The following is a 17,175-nucleotide window of genomic DNA, read 5'->3' on the forward strand; positions in this document are numbered from 1 at the left end:
CCTCGGCCTCCCAAAGTGCTAGGATCATGCCATTGCACTCCAGACTGGGTGAGAGAGCAAGACTCTGTCTCAAAAATACAAAAAACCCCACAATTATCACTTTAATACTTACAGTATAGTTCTTGGGATTGATCTTAACACCAGCTTTAGCGCCCCCAAACGGCACATCTGAAAGAGAAGGCTGATGGTTGTTACTGCATGTAAAGGTTAAAAAAGTAAAATGACAAAAAAACACCATACAATATTAGAAAAACAGGTGATGCTTTAAGCTTAAATTTCAGAAATTCAAGAAATAACCTACCATCTTTTTCTAAACTGTACTTTATATTTTGAACAGAAACGGTTCAATAAAATTGGCTAGCCAAGTTCTAATATGTATTTAATCAGTGCTCTTTGCCACTTCTAAAAGATAATAGCTTATTTACTATCCTTCTATTATACTTTGGTCTTATTTACAGAATGTTAAGGAATTAAAAACAAAGATCTAGCCTTAAAATCCAATTAGCTCCTATAAAAAAATCCCCCACTTAAAAAAAGGCTATATCTTAACTCAGACTAATTGAAAAATGATGCAGGTCTTAAAGAGTACAACTAAAAAAAAAAATCAGTTCTGATAAAGTATATTTTTATAGAATCTTAACAGTAACCTTGTGTGTAAACATATTTCCCCAGAACTCTCATTAGGTAGCAAGAAAGGCGATCACTTACCAACCACTGCACATTTGTATGTCATCAGAGAAGCCAAAGCTTTTACTTCATCTACACTCACATCAGTGCTGTAACGGATACCTGGTGGTATTTTTTTAATAAAATGGGTAGGGGGTGGGGGTTGCGAAAGAAGGGGACATATTTAGAACAAACTTCAGTAGGTTTCAAAAACGAAAGCTACAAATTCAAAATATCCACTTTTTACATTTTACACCCAAGTTATGCCCAAAAACACTTGAAGCAGTTCATACGTCAGAATCCCAGAAAAAATGAATATATAAAGTTAAAAGGGGCTGGGTGCAGTGGCTCATGCCTGTAATCTCAGCATTTGGGAGGCCGAGGCAGGCAGATCACCTGAGGTTTTGAGTTCAAGACCAGCCAGACTAACATGGAGAAACCCCATCTCTACTAAAAATACAAAATTAGCTGGGCGTGGTGTGGCACACCTGTAACCCCAGCTACTCTGGAGGCTGAGGAGGGAGAATCGCTGGAACCCAGGAGGCGGAGGTTGCAGTGAGCTGAGACTGCACCACTGCACTCCAGCCTGGGCAGTAAGAGTGAAACTCAGTCTCAAAAAAAAAAAAAAAAGTTAAAAAGGAAAAGCTGCTAATAACAGTAACTGATTTCACAAGACAAAAAAATCACTCTGCAATGAATTTTTTTTACACTTTCCAGAACACGTTTTTATGTTCCTTTTACCTTTTGGTTTGGATGACCTAGTTGCAGGGAGTTCAGAATTCAGCAACCTTTTTTGCGGGTTGGGGGTGGGGTGGGGACCGGATCTTGCTCTGTTGCTTAGGCTGAGGGCACTGGCACAGACACGGCTTACTGTATGTAGCCTCAACCTCCTGGGCTCAGATAATCCTCCCACCTCAGCCTCCTAAGTAGCTGGGACCACAGGTGCACATCACCATGCCCAGCTAATTTTTGAATTTTTTGTAGAGACAGGATCTCACCATGTTGCCCAGGTTGGTCTCAAACTCCTGGACTAAAGTGATCCTCCCACCCTGGCTTCCCAAAGTACTGGGGTTACAGGCATGAGCCACTGTGCCTGGCAACAATTCTGCTTTCTGATAATTCACAAACATGGCCAATGAACAGTCACCAGGTTCAAAATATCTTATGTCTAAACAGAGGTTTTGGCTTCAAATGGGTATACTAAAAGCCATTTTCCCTTCCTGAGGTTGAGTGATTCTCTTTACCACTTCTGCAAGAAGGGGAGGTAGCCAAGCAGACAGGGACTTATGCTCCTGTATCTAGTAACCATTAGATGTTGGTATAGGGGATACAGGAAGTGGGGATGCCCACTGCTTTGGCTTTGGGGGTCTTGGTCAATTACCCATCCAAGTTTTGCAGAGCTAAGCCACCTTTCTTTCTCTAGAATCCATTGCTTCTCAACCCCAAGGAGGAAAATATGAGTGGGGTTGATGTATAACTGCACAGGGCTTGGGGCTCCCTGACACTGTGTTCGTGTGTGAAAGATATCCACATGAAGCTGCAGCATTTTTTCTACCCTCCTACTCCTAACAGATTCAGCCCCTCCCGAGGGGCTGGGTACAATTTCCACTAGGAGTCACAGTAAGTAATGGGAGCCCCAGGGACATGACATCTTTTAGAGAATTCTGAAAATAAAAGTTTTTCAGGTAGAAAATATAAACTATCTCATGAACTGGCAGTTTGAGAGAACTTCCCTAGTCAATTTTAAAAGACCCCATCTGTAGACAGACAGATCTCTAGACAGACAATTTATTTATTGTACATATGATCATAAAGAGCATATTCTGAAGCTGAACATACTTTTTGGTCTACTGTAAAAGTGATAAATTATATTTAGGGGAGTATGCTTAGAACTATATGTTTATATAATTGGTTCTCAAATTGCGAAATAAACGTACTCATTAAACTTTTAGCATGCAAACTTATACCCCAGCTTTCTTACCTCTCCTACCTTATTTCTTCATTTCATTTATTATTACTAACTTTACATTATACGTGTGTTTTTTATCTGGCTTCCCTACCCGGCGAGTTAGTGCCATGAGGGTAGACTTTATTTTGTTCGCTGCTTTAATTCCTGGTTCCTGACATAGAAAAGGCATATATTAGGCACTCAAATACATGCTGAATGAATATATGAATACTTTGACTCTTAAAATTTAATAAGGAAAAGCTGTGGCCACAAAAAATTCTGACATACATGTAAGTGTTAAACAATTTACCATAAGCCTCCATACATATCATGAAATAGCTAAAAAGTATACAAAATTGGGGATGGGGGTGGTGGGGAGATGATGGTCAAAGGGTACAAAGCCTCAAGTAGACAAGAGGAATAAGCTTTTTTGAGACAGACTGCACAGCATGGTGAATACAGTAAATAATAACAGATTGTCACACTTGACCCAACCAACGTGAGTAGCTCATACTTGTAATCCCAGCACTGGAAGGCTGAGGTGGGAGGATCACTTGAGCTCAGGAGTTTGAAACCAGCCTGGCCAACATAGCGAGACCTCATTTCTACAACAACAACAAAAAGTACTGCATATTTCAAAATCACTAAGAGTAAATATCAGATGTTCTCATCATAAAAAATGATTATTTGCAATTATTTCCAGTGTTGAACATGTAAATTAGTTTGACTTAATTATGCCATGCTGTAGCCATAGATCATAAAATTACTTTGTACCCCATAAATATATATCTGTAATTTGTTAATTTTCAATTTAAAAAATAAAAAAATTTAAAAAGAATTTCCAGTCAGGTGAGGTCCACAGAAAATGAAGAAAATAGTAAAATTTGTAAATAACATTAAGATGAATCATTTGTATCTTAAAAAAGAAAAAAAGAAAAACTAAGCTGGGTGTGGGGACATGTGCCTGTAGTCCTAGATGCTCAGGAGGCTACGGCAGGAGGGTCGCTTGAGCGACCCTTGAGGAGTTGAAGGCTGCAGTAAGCGACGCTCAGGTCCCTGTATTCCACCCCAGCAACAGAGCCAGACCTTTTCTCAAAAAAAACAAAATAAAATAAAATAAAATTGTTTAAACACTAAAATGTGCTTTTCAAATTATTCAAAATGCTTCTAAGTAATACCACATATTATTTAATGATAACTACACTAAGCCAGGAAAATGGTCAGGCATTGTGCCCAGGCGACCCAGCCTGCATCATCTGCTTGCATGGAGGGGTGCTAACGATGCTCTCCTAGGATAGGTGTCACGACTGAGAGGAACAGTACACATGGCGCATCTGGCACGGTGCCCTGCAAGTGTTCAATACTCAAATCTCAACTATTACCAATGCTGTAACAAGTATTACAAAGTAACAGCATGTAACAAAGCAATTAAAAAGTCTGAAGTGATAGGAGTTTGAACAAATGGCTTAATAAACCTTTGTTTAATTACTTCTACATAAATTCATGAGGTGGTAAAACAATGTATTAAGAACTAGTATTTCTTCTCTCACACATAAATCACTTTTTTCATTGCTCTTTTAGAGCCTGAGGAAGTCATCACTACATTATTTTTAATTTTCCTTGCTTTCTTAAGTGGAGGAAAAGTTACTTTCTTTTTAACTTAGAGACCTAAAAAGTTTTAACTTGCATTTAGTGGGGAGCTAAAAACTGCTGGAACCAATGATATTCATAAATCAAACCGAAGCATTCAAATAGCAAGCCTAATATTCTGGAAATAGATGCTATTAAAAATTAGAAATTAGACCCCTCCTTCCACACAATAGTATAAACAAAATGTTCATTTTATTATAAGTCATGGATGATATGAGTCAGAAACTGTGTGTGCATAACAAAAGACATGTTCACTGGATGAAACCCAGGAATTCTTGTTTGTAAAGTGATATTTTCTTTCCCAGCTACACCCATTTAGACAGCTCAACTGCTAAACAGTGAAGAGAGGCAGTTTCACAAATTATCTCTCATACCATAGGCATTTTCTGTAGGCTATCAACCAATGAAGAACATTTAGTGAACAGAAGCATGGGAGGAGCTATAAGGAAAGCACCAGCTTAGAGGAATAAGCCCCAGAGCAGGCAGAGTGATAGCAGGGAGGGGATAGAAACTAATGCAAGTGACATTGCCTGGGCTAAATAAGAAACATGTGCACCCATTAATAAAATACTCTGCAACAATACTTGAGACAAAACAATCTCGAGTAAAACATGATACACTCACACACAGAAAAAGCCATTGCTCTTCCTTCTCTGGGTTTGGAAACCAAAGATAACTACCAAAAATATACTGTCACCTGAAAATTCTTAACTACATTCTAATGGACACTAAGAGATTTAAGTAAGAGGCTAGACTCAGTGGCTCATGCCTATAATCACAGCACTTTGGGAGGCCAAGGTGGGCAGCTCATTTGAGGTTAGGAGTTTGAGACCAACTTGGCCAACATGGTGAAACCCCATCTTTACTAAAAATACAAAAACTAGCTGGGTGTGGTGGCATGTTCCTGTTGTCCCAGCTATTCAGGAGGCTAAGGAGGAGGCTGCAATGAGCAGAGATTGTACCACTCCATTCCAGCCTGGGTGATAGTGTGAGACTCTGTTTCAAAAAAATTAAAAAATAAAATATAAAAAAAGAATATGACTGCAAAAAGGAAGGTACACTACTTAACTCAATGGATTGGGAAAATTTAGCACAACTAATGTGAAGAAAATGTGAAGGACAAAATGATGTGACATATACCTCAAAGTTCTGAAAGGCAGGGAAAGCATAGCACTTTTGAATGTCTACTGTCGTTCAAATATACTCAATTTGAAATTGTTCGATAAAGTCAGATAATTGGTAAATGCATATATACACAGAAAATATTAAAATATTTAAGCAAAAATGAAGCAAAAAGGATCTTATGTGCTTGAATATTGTCACTTTTTATAAAACAAGTCTTTCCTCCTTCAGCAGAGAAGGCTGAAGGTGAACAGAACCACAGATCAAATGGGGCACAGAACAGAAACTAGAAGGAGGAAGGAAGAGATGTTTTATTCCAGAAATGAAGAAAAGTAAGTTAAGATATTTTTGTATCCCAAAGTCTTAGAGGGTTGGGCATGGTGGCTCATGCCTGTAGTCCTAGCGCATTTGGAGGCTGAGGCAGGATAACTTGAGCTCAGGAATTCAAGACCAGCCTGGTCAACATGGTAAGACCCCATCTCTAGACAGACAGACAGACAGACAGACTGACCGACCTCTAGATAGATAGACAGACAGACAGACACACACACACACCTTAAAACTGTTAGACTCCATTGATGCATTATTAAGTGTTTGGGAAGAGACCAACTGGGTCTTTGGTTGACTGTGCTAGTAGGAATGAAGGTAAATACTTCTAACAAAGAGCAAGAGTCCATGGCTGGCTAAGCTAGACAGTGAATGGGCTCAGTACACAGGTGTTGACCACAGAACTGATGCCATTAGAACAGGGCCTAAAAATCAAGGCCACACTGCTGACAAAGTAATCTGTGCATCCAGTTCACCAGAGGCAACTAAAGACACACCACCCATGACCTTTATTAATCAATCTCAGTAAAGCTGGAGGGAAGGGCTAGGGATAGAATGACGTACGTATTACAATGGGAACTTTTAAATCATTCCGTCAACTCTCAACAGAAACCAACTAAATAGTTATTTTATGTTAACTGGTATCCAGATGTTTACAAAGAATATTAATGATACGCAGACATCTGTAACTATATACAGCACAAAGCACTGTTCTGATTTTTAACTGAATTACCACAGATATTCCATAGATTGCTCAAGTCTAATGAGCAGTGCATACTAAGTTTCTCTAGGAGAAATAAAAATCAGAAGCAAAAACTAGCTTAAGTTGCTATAGCGATGAAGAAAACAAACCAGCTCATTACTTTAAAAAAGACTCAGTGAAAACCACAATTAACTAGCTTGAATTTTTCTTCCTTTTCCTAGCTGACTCAAAAGGAAACACACAAAAGCCTCCAGCTAGAGTCACTGTTTTTTATAATTAATCATTAACAAAACATTTATGAAAATTCAGATGGTTTTAAAATTACTTGAACCTGGTTCTCTTAATAGGGTTTGATTTAGTCAACAAAAATCTGATTGCCAGCTGTATTCGCTCACTTTTCAAGAACAATTTATTCAGTAACCAAGAGTTCTACCACAAGCACAGAATCCCCAGAAAAGCAAAAAGGCCTCAGAACAACTCTTAATATTCATGCATTAGCACTCTTGCCACCTACTCCTCAGAATACATTTTTTTCACTTAATATTAATGTACCTTCTAACCCACAATAATGTAGCGTAACTTAATTTAAAATGAGGAGAGGAAGGTTAAAAGCAGGAAGGAACTATGTAATGACCATCTGAAATACTATGCCTCAGATAAAAATTTAGACATTCAGCATGAGGAAGGAGCACTGCATAAGGAGCTAAAAAAAATTATATACTTCGGGCTGGGCATGGTGGCTCATACCTGTAATCCCAGCACTTTGGGAGTCTGAGGTGGACGAATCAGTTGAGGTCAGGAGTTTGAGACCAGCCTGGCCAACATGGTGAAACCCCATCTCTACTAAACACACAAAAAAATTATCTGGGCATGGTGGCACACGCCTGTAATCCCAGCTACTGGGAAGGCTGAGGCAGGAGAATCGCTTGAACCCAGGAGACTGAGGTTGCAGTGAGCTGAGATCATGTCACTGTACTCCAGCCTGGATGACAGAGTGAGACTCCATCTCAAGGAAAAAAAAGAAAGAAAAATTACACACTTTGATTGCTTTAGCAGCATCAATGTACTGTTCTGTATAAAGTAGGCAAATATCGTCTTAGATTTTTAATCCATTGTGTAACTCTTCTATTTTAACCTGAATACATTTTGAAGAGATAACTAAGCTTTCTGGGAAGCAAATGTTTAGCTGATACTGGAAAAATATAACTTATTGACAGATCAAGGAAAAATATTTTATTTTCATTAAAAATTTAAAATTGGCCGGGCGTGGTATCTCAAGCCTGTAATCCCAGCACTTTGGGAGGCCAAAGTGGGCAGATCATGAGGTCAAGAGATTGAGATCATACTGGCCAACATGGTGAAACTCCATCTCTACTAAAAGTACAAAAAAATTAGCTGGGCATGGTGGCGTGCACCTGTAGTCCCAGCTACCCGGGAGGCTGAGGCAGAATTGCTTGAACCCGGGAGGCAGAGGTTGCAGTGAGCTGAGATCACGCCACTGCACTCCAGCCTGGCGCCTGGTGACAGAGCGAGACTCTGTCTCAAAAAACAAACAAACAAACAAAAAAATGCAAAAAGAAAGCTGAAGACTCCCTTGACTACCACTTGTGACCCCAGTCTTCTCCTTAGGGGTGACTATTCTTAGCAATTTAAATGTATATCCTTCCAAATCATGTTCCCAGCAATTATATATGTACATATCTGTAACACATAAAGCTTTGTTTTGTGTTGGGTATTTAACTTACAGCCTGATGGATTGAAGATTATGCATTAAAAGAAGGATCTTATTAATTTTTTTGGCAGATTCTTTTATTCTGACCTTGATTAACAGTAAATTTAGCTGCACTTTCACCCAAATAGGTCTTGGAAATGGAAATGATGCTAGTTAAAATGGTGAATATAAAGTTGGATTTAGTAAAAGATAACAGTAACAATAAAAGGTTTAAAGGGATAAAGTCTTGAAACCTCAGCTATCCAGTTTCATATAAATTATTCACAAGTCTAGGTGATATCTGAGATGAGTCTTAAGAGAGGAAGAGGAATCCTAGGGAGGAGGAGGCAAGGCATGGACAGGCAGAGGGACTGCCTATGCAAGGGCATGATGGAGAGAAGTAGGTGCCTGGATTTCCAATTTTAACTAAGGATAATTTTACACCAGATCTCCTTTATTTTAAAAATCCAACCATTTTTGCTAATAACCCTTGTCTGTCTCTGATACCACCTTTTTTTTTTTTTAACCAGTCTCTCAGGCTAGAAGTTTTATAGTTATCTTTGCCTCTTCTCTCCTTCATCCTGTAAATCCTACCTGTTGGGAATACATTACTGCCCCTTCTTCAGAACGTTTTATCTGTCTTTTCTTTTTCATTCTCTGCTATTAACTGTAACTTCATACTCAGTTCCACTGCTGCCTAGCTTTCTGTGCCCTGCTAGGTTCATCATTATCCATCCAACAAACATAAAAGGAAAACTGTTCCTACTCACACATTTCTGATACCAAATGTGTGGGTTTTCCACACTAAGCAGTTCTCCAGTTATCTGCAGTTACAAACTGGTGTCCTGCAATTCAGTTCTGACACTAATACCAGAGTTAGCACAGACCCCATAGCTAAAGGGTTCACAAGACTGTTCTCTACTTCAAATGCTAGTTGCACGTCCTGGGTGCCCAGGGCATCCAGACTTCTGTCCAACTTGGCTACGAATCAGGGGGTTCCCATGACCCCCTCTTCAGGTTCAATAATTTGTTATAAAGGTTCACAGAACTCAGGGAAATGTTACTTATGTAAAGGATACAAATCAACAACCACAAGAAGAGGTACATAGGGCCCTGTCTGGAATGTCCCCAGTGCAGGAGCTTCTGTCCCTCTGGAATTGGGTGTGCACCACCCTACCCATACATGGATGCATTCACCAACCTGGAAGCTCTCTGAACTCTCCCCATAGTCCACCCATTGGTTAGGGTTTGTATCGAGGTTCCGTTATGAGGGCATGACTGATTGCTGATTAAACTCAATCTTCAGTCCCTTTCCCATCTCCAGAGGTTGGAGGGTGGGGCTGAAAGTTCCAAACTTCTAATTATGGCTTGGTCTTTTTGATGACCAGCCTTGACCTTGAAGCTACCCAGAAGCCCACCAAGAGTGTCCTAGTTAGAACAAAAGATGCTCCTATCACTCAGGAAATTGCACAAGATTCAGGAGATCTGTGCTGGGAACCAGGAAAGAGAACAAATATATTTACTGTCACAAGTCCTTATTTCTCATTATTTACAAATGTAGTTTGTCCTCATGACCCTCTTACACACAGTTCCACTTCCTACCTTGGCTGAAGCCACATCCCCTCTTTATCTGAAATGGTCTTATCCAACTCCTATCCAGCCTTCTCTATTCCCACATCAAGACTGTCCGTGGAGCTCGGTGGCTCACACCTGTAATACCAGCACTTCTGGAAGGCCAAGGTGGGTGGATCAGAAGGTCAGGAGTTTGAGACCAGCCTCGAGCTAACATGCTGAAACCCTGCTTCTATAAAAAATACAAAAATTAGCCAGGCGTGGTGGCGAGTGCCTGTAATACCAACTACTCAGGAGGCTGAGGCAGGAGAATCGCTTGAACCCAGGAAGTGGAGGTTGCAGTGAGCAGAGATCACGCCACCGCATTCCAGCCTGGGCATGGAGCAAGACTCAGACTCAAAAATAAACAAACAACAATAACAAAAAAAATTTACTTGGAAAAAGTACACATTAGCCACCAAGTCTCAAAACCATCTGTTTCCCTTACAGAGATCATTACTAGATTGTTGCTTTGCTTCAACCTGGAGAATTTTAACTTAGAAAACTCAGGTATAAGGTTGCTCTTGAGGGAAGGTGAGATATAGAAAGCTGAAGGTTGGAAACAGGATGGAGAGAGGCAGATGAGGTTTGGCAAAGAATCAATGGGAGAGAAGACAGGTTAGTGGGGAAGGGGAAGAGTGTGCTAAAATATGTTTAAGAGGGAAAGACAGAATTTCACAGGGATTACCCAAAGCATTAAAAAAAAATCTCAATCACCTAACATATTCTGTGTTTCTAAGACCAGAGTGGGACCACAAAGGCTAACAACTTTCGTAGACGTTAAAAAAAAGCTTTAAGAAAGAAGACCTACTGAAAATAAGCCCCTCTTAAAATGCAAATTTTCTGCAAACAAGGGTGATTAATGAGTAGATAGATCTTGTGTTGTCTTGAATACAAAGCATGGAAGGCTACAGTATCCATATTCTGCTGATGATCTGTTTAGTATACTGTTTATTTTCTTAAGCATAATAAAATATTTAAGGGCTTTCATAACTATATAATCTTCCCTAATCCAGAAAGCCTTTCAAATTGCTGAAGATAATAAATTTATCACTTTGTAGATGCCAATTTTCTTTGATGTTCTATCATCTTGCAATGCTTGCAGCAGTTTATTAGTTACAATTTAGTTTCTTTATGTTTATATGCTGGGGGTAAATAGGACGCTTTTTTGTAAATGGGATAAATGGAACAGGAAATTGTATCTTACACTCCAGTACAAGCAAGTGCTACAATAACAGTCCTTTGATATAGCTGACCCTATTTGTTGCTAGGGTCTATATTTTGGCATTAAAACTGCTGTGGCAACAAGAGAAAGAGAACTGACAAACTCTCGTAAACCAGATGCTTCAGTAAGTTTGTGGAGCTGTGACTTATAAAAACAGGAGCGGGCTGGGCACCTGAAGAACCCAAGAAAAAGGATTTCAGAGACCAAATCAGATCCTACAGAAAACCACATACACTGGTTTATCTGTACACCTTTTAAAGGACTGGCAAATGCTGCCAACGAGATAGTAAAAACTAAACTGATGGCCGTTTTAAGAAAACGATGCAACTCGATATTTGTTATACACTGCCTCTTCCTCCAAAATTCTTATTTGCCTTTCTCAGGAGTCTGAACTTGTATTCCTGGTTTGGAGATTAAGGGAGTGGTAGGAAAAAGACAGGCAATGTAGGAGATTTGTGCATTTTATACAATTTTGAAGCTAGAAAGGAAATCAGAAGTCAAAGTGGTTCAAACACTGGTTTTGGCGGAGGAAACCAGAGCTCCAAAGTCCTAGAAGCGGGTGGGCTAAATGCAAATTTAGCAAATCATTAAACCCGTGGGGGCAACCTTTATCCCCCCTGCTGGGAACACCAGCACCGCTCAAGCTTTTCCAGTACAGAAAGGATTTCTAAGTCCTTAGAAGTCAGCGGGCATAATTGAAAAAGCACAGAACCAGGTTTACCGAGACATCCTCCGTGCTTCTCTGCCAATCCATCTCCAACAAGACTCCTCGCCTCCCTGGGCTCTTTATTCCACATAATTTTTCTTTTTTTACAGTAGGCAAAAGTGGTTTTGTCCTATTTTAGGTTATTAAGGAGGCATGGTGCAATGTATTGGGGGAACAAAGGAAAAAAGCTCCTATTTGTTCGAAGAAAGCAATCTGACTACAGAGGCCAAATCTACAGACATTCAATGATTTAAACTACAAGATAACCCGGTGACTACCAAACAGTATCTGACCCCTTTTTTCACGTTCTATATCTTTCCTGAAGCTGAAATCTGGTGCTAGCCAGGACCAGTACACACCCCCAGAGCTATTTCATTCCATTGGCTGGCAGGCCATCCGCAGCCTACACCCTGTAGATTTACTGTCAGGACGCCCAGTGTTTATTTTTTAGAGATATTACACTGCTTGTAATTTTTTGTGTTTTTCTTTTTTTGGGGGGGGTATAAAACAACCTGTCAGAATGGGAAAATTACTTAACTGAAACGATTAACGCGCGATTAGAAAATTCCTTTGGTTAATAAAACTCTAAATTTCAAACATAGAAGCCAAATCGTTTTCTATGTTCCTCTATCATCTGTCACTGTTGGGACAGGTGTGAAGAAAAATCAGAAAACAATTTGATAGTTTGCATTTAGGAGAGTCACAGAAGCCCAAGAACATTGACGAGGCATTATCACACGGGCCGGTCATTCCCTTTCCTAGCAGTGCATTTCCGCACACCCTCCGACACCGGGAGCACAAGGAGACCCGTGCAGCGTCTACTCAGCTGGCAATCTCAGCCTTTGCAGAGGCCCGCGGTGACGGCGCGGGGGAGGGGGCAGGCCAACTGCATGATGGTTTTAAGGTGGAAAAAATCACCCTCCACAGAGCCGGCCACATCCAAGGCGGGGTGACCCGGGAGGGGACCGTGGGAGGGGGACGCCGCCCTCCCCAGCTGGGCTGGGCTGAGCAGCGGCCCCGCACGGGCAGGAGGCCGAAGAGGCAGGGCCGAGGGGAGGCAGGAAGGGCGGGACGGGGCCCGGCCGGCGCTCACCTCCCTTGCAGGGCGTGCGGTGCTGGCTGTGCTGGGCCCGGTAGCCTTCGATGACCTCCCAGGAGCCGTCGTCGCGCCGTATGGGGAAGGAGAGGCTCAGCACATGGTTGCAGGGCTTGATGATCCGCAGGATGCCGCGCACCCGGTTCCGCTTCTGCTCCTCGCTCTCCCGGGTCCTCAGGTCCTCCACCAGCTTGTCCTCCACAATGCTGGCGCCGCGGTCGAAGAAGCCCTCCACCATCTTGAAGAAGTTGGGGTCGTCCTCACGGTCGGCCACCGCCTCGCTGTAGTGGCGCCGGGCGGCCAATGCGAGCCCCGGCTGCGGGGGCGCGGCGGCGGGCTGTCCCCGGGCCCGGCCCAACAGCGCTGCCGAGTCGGCGGCCGCCGAGCCCAGGGCGGCGGACCCCGCCCGGGACAGCAGAAGCGCTTCGCCCAGGTAGCGGTACATGGCGGCGGGCGAAGGCGAGGTGCGAGATGGGCGCGGAACAAGCGCGCTTTCTAAGAGTCCCCGCGACGAGGGAGGAAGGGCCCGGCGCGGGTTGCCCTTTTAAGCCGCAGCTTCCTGCCTGTCCGGCTGTCCCCTCCCCTCGGGCGCTTGCCACCTAACGGGGAGGACGGACTTCGAGGGCCGGGCGCCGCCCAGGGCGCCGGGCCTCCGCCTTCGCCGCGGCCTCGCCCGGCCTTGCAGGCGGCGGCGCGTGCCGGCGGGGCGTCGGGGGCGCGCAGGCGCGCAGGCGCGGGCGGGCTCGGCGCGCATGCTCGCTCGCCCCGGGGGAGGAGCAGCCTCGCGGGCGGCCGGATCTGGAGGGAGGCCGCCTCCGCCTCGGGCTGGGCTCTCAGGTCAGTGCGCAGCAGGGGTAGCCTGGGGCTGGGTGGAGGCGGGGAGTGGGGCTGGCTCTGTGGGGCGCTGAGAGGTCGATTCCTGGGGGGCGCGGCGCGGGTGAGGCCTGGCGGTCTGGCCGCGGGCCGGGGCGAGTGAGTCACGGACGCCCCTCCTTCCGCCCGCGCGCCCACGGAACAGGCGGCCCACCTGGGCCTTTCCTCTGGCGGCCTCAGGCCTGGGCTGGGTGCACGGGGAGCTGGGACGTGGGCAGGGAAGCCAGGCGGAGCCGCCGGCGCGGAAGGCCGGGCTGAGGGCTCCGCGGGCTGCGGAGAGCCGCGCGACACCGGAGTTGGGTTGTGCGTGGCTGGCGGGAGCTGGAAAGGAGTCACTCGCTCACGGACTCTGACCACGCGAGCTTTTCTTGAACCATTGAACTGCTCCGCAGTGTGGAGATCACATAGTTAGGCACACAGTGGTTGTATCGCCCCACAGCACTGACTGCTTTACCTTTGCAGACAGAGGCTCTGGGCCGGCGCGGTGGCTCACGCCTGTAGTCCCAGAACTTTGGGAGGCCGAGGCGGGAGGATGGCTTGAGCCCAGGAGTTCGAGGCTGCAGTGAGCTACGATCGTCCCACTGCACCCCAGCCTGGGCGACAGAGGGAGACCTTGTCTCAGAAAAAAAAGGTTCTGAAATAGTCTAAAATAAAACAAGGAAACTAGAAATGCGATAATGCCCACAGGAAATTCTTTCTCAGGAATATATTTGTTAAATGGTTCAGTATATGATTTATTTTTTATTTATTTTTTTGAGACGGAATCTCGCTCTGTTGTCCACGCTGGAGTGCAGTCGTGCCACTCAGCTCCGCCCCCCTGGTTCCAGCGATTCTATCTCAGCCTCCCGGTTAGCTGGGATTATAGACCCACCCCACCATGCCCGGCAAATTTCTGTATTTTTAGTAGAGACGAGGTTTCGCCATGCTGGCCAGGCTGGTGTCCAACGCTTGACCTCAAGTGATCCACCCGGTTTGGCCTCCCAAAGTGCTGGGATTACAGGCGTGAGCCAGCATACCCAGCCCTAGTATATGATTTATAAACTTTAAGCTATATGAGGGTTCAGTTATGTACTTATATATATTTGATAGGAAATGCTAAAGTTACACATTCTTGTGGATAACTTTGGTGCTTTTAAAACTAATGAGGCCATGCGGCACGGTGGCCCACGCCTGTAATCCCAGGGGCCAAGGCAGGCGGATCGCTTGAGCCCAGGGACTTCAAGACCAGCCTGGCTCGTCTCTATAAAGAAAATAAAAGGCCGGGCGTGGTGGCTCACGCCTGTAATCCCAGCACTTTGGGACGCCGAGGCGGGCCTTGGTCTGAGGTAGGGAGTTCGAGACCAGCCTGACCCACATGGAGAAACCTTGTCTCTACTAAAAATACAAAATTAGCCTGGCGTGGTGGTGCGTGCCTGTAATCACAGCCACTCGGGAGGCTGAGGCAGGAGAATTTCTTGAACCCGGGAGGCGGAGGTTGCGGTGAGCCGAGATCCCGCCATTGCACTCCAGCCTCGGAAACAAGAGCGAAACTCCGTCTCAGAAAAAAAAAAAAAAAAAAAAAAAAAATATATATATATATATATATATATGTGTGTGTGTGTATATATATGTGTGTGTATATATATATGTGTGTGTATATATATGTGTGTGTATATATATATGTGTGTGTGTGTATATATACATATATATGTGTGTGTGTATATATATATAATATAAAGCTCTAATGACAGTCGCTAAGACGAGCTGCCAAAAGCCACATTACTAGCGTTAGCGGTACTTGGGTGGTTTTAAAATGGCACCCATTTGACCTGCCAAAACCACTGTGCTTCTTGATATGCCCTCGTTATTCATCTTTTAAAATATGGAAGGGAAAGTTCTTAGTTCTCGAAATACTGTATTAGGGCCAGGTGCGGTGGCTCACGCTTATAATCCCAGCACTTTGAGAGGCCGAGGCAGATGGATCACGAGGTCAGGAGATCGAGACCATCTTGGCCAACATGGTGAAACCCTGTCTCTACTAAAAATACAAAAATTAGCTGGGTGTGGTGGCACGTGCCTGTAATCCCAGCTACTCCAGAGGCTGATGCAGGAGAATCACTTGAACCCAGGAGGTGGAGGTTGAAGTGAGCTGAGATCGCGTCACTGGACTCCAGCCTGGCGACAGCAAGACTCTTGTCTCAAAAAAAGAAAAAAACATTCTGTAAAATATAAGGTGACAACCCTGATCTGTTAAACTACAGTCATATATCTCAGTGTACTCTCAAAAATTATCTTTTCATACAGGTGAAGCTTATATTTTACCTTATTTGCTAAATACATGATAGTCATTAATTGTATTTCCGCTGTGTTTTTCAGGGAAAAATAGACTCTGACCTGAATCCTGAATTTTCCTTGATGGTCAAAAGATTAAGATATCGAATTTCCTTTTTACTGGATGAATTATCGTTTTACTCTTTTACATTGCAATCCCCAACCCTGCAAAAAACCTGCAAAACTTCAGAATAACATGATTAGCATCAGTAAACATATGGAAATATTTTTCTTTTTGGATTCTTTAGTATGTTCTGAGAAAAATGGTTTAAAAGCTTAGTTTATTGTTTTCATTTATCTTTTTTTTTTAAATAACCATAGCCTTCAGAATAATAAATGTTTAACTTGATTCTTCTGTGGCTTGTTCACCTGAATTCAAGAAGGTGGAATTGGGCCAGATGAGATGGCTCATACCTGTAATCCCAGCACTTTGGGAGGCTGAGGCAGGTGGATCACTTGAGGTCAGGAGTTCAACACCAGCCAGACCAACATCATGAAACCCTGTCTCTACTAAAAATACAAAAATTAGCCAAGCGTGTTGGGGGGCATACAAATATTAGCCAGGCATGGTGGGGAGTGCTTGTAGTCCCAATTACTTGGGAGGCTGAGGCAGGAGAATTACTTGATCCAGGGAGATGGAGGTTGCAGTGATCTGAGATCATGCCGTTGCACTCCAGCCTGGGTAACAGAGTGAGACTCCATTTCAAAAAACAAAACAAAACAAAAAAACCTGCAGAATTGAAGAAGCTTTGGAAGAGGTAAGGAATATTTTTTATTGAGAATCTCCTATGTGTAGATGCCTTACAAACTCGGTTTATGAGTACCCTATGAAATAGATGCTTTTATTTTTAAAATCATTATTTTTTGTTGTTGTTGTTGTTGTTTGTTTTTTGAGGCAGTCTTGCTTTGTTGCCCAGGCTGAAGTGCAGTGGTGCAATCTCAGCTTACTGCAGCCTCTGCCTTCCAGGTTCCAGGAATTCTCCTGCCTCAGCCTCCCAAGTAGCCAGGATTCCACCACCATGCCCAACTAATTTTTTTGTATTTTTAGTAGAGACAAGGTTTTGCTGTGTTGGCCAGGCTGTTCTCAAACTCCTGGACTCAAGTGATCTGCCCGCCTTGGTTTCCCAAAGTGCTGGGATTACAGGTGTTGAGCTGCCGTGCCTGGTTATTATGTTTTAAAGTTACATACAAGTTATTAAAAAAAAAATATGTGAACAGTAGAAATAG

At 43.5% G+C, this 17,175-nt stretch overlaps 2 protein-coding genes across 2 annotated transcripts in view; one reads left to right on the forward strand and one right to left on the reverse strand.

The window, feature by feature from the left end:
• The window catches only part of GLUD1 (glutamate dehydrogenase 1), a 35,985-nt gene extending 22,699 nt beyond the window's left edge, over positions 1–13,286 (reverse strand). The window contains exons 1-3 of the mRNA XM_012472623.3: positions 12,763–13,286; positions 709–789; positions 113–168 (exon numbers count right to left, since the gene is read on the reverse strand). Coding sequence (XP_012328046.3) covers positions 113–168; positions 709–789; positions 12,763–13,210 — 585 coding nt within the window. The 5' untranslated portion in view covers positions 13,211–13,286. The remainder of the gene's footprint in view (positions 1–112; positions 169–708; positions 790–12,762) is intronic.
• Positions 13,287–13,548: 262 nt separating this feature from the next.
• The window catches only part of SHLD2 (shieldin complex subunit 2), an 89,404-nt gene continuing 85,777 nt past the window's right edge, over positions 13,549–17,175 (forward strand). Inside the window, exon 1 of the mRNA XM_021672252.2 lies at positions 13,549–13,602. The gene's annotated coding sequence lies outside the window, so the exon portion shown is untranslated. The remainder of the gene's footprint in view (positions 13,603–17,175) is intronic.

The sequence above is a fragment of the Aotus nancymaae genome, unplaced genomic scaffold (assembly GCF_030222135.1).
Source record: "Aotus nancymaae isolate 86718 unplaced genomic scaffold, 86718_ANA_hifiasm-v0.15.2.pri h1tg000010l, whole genome shotgun sequence".
Lineage (NCBI taxonomy): Eukaryota > Metazoa > Chordata > Mammalia > Primates > Aotidae > Aotus > Aotus nancymaae.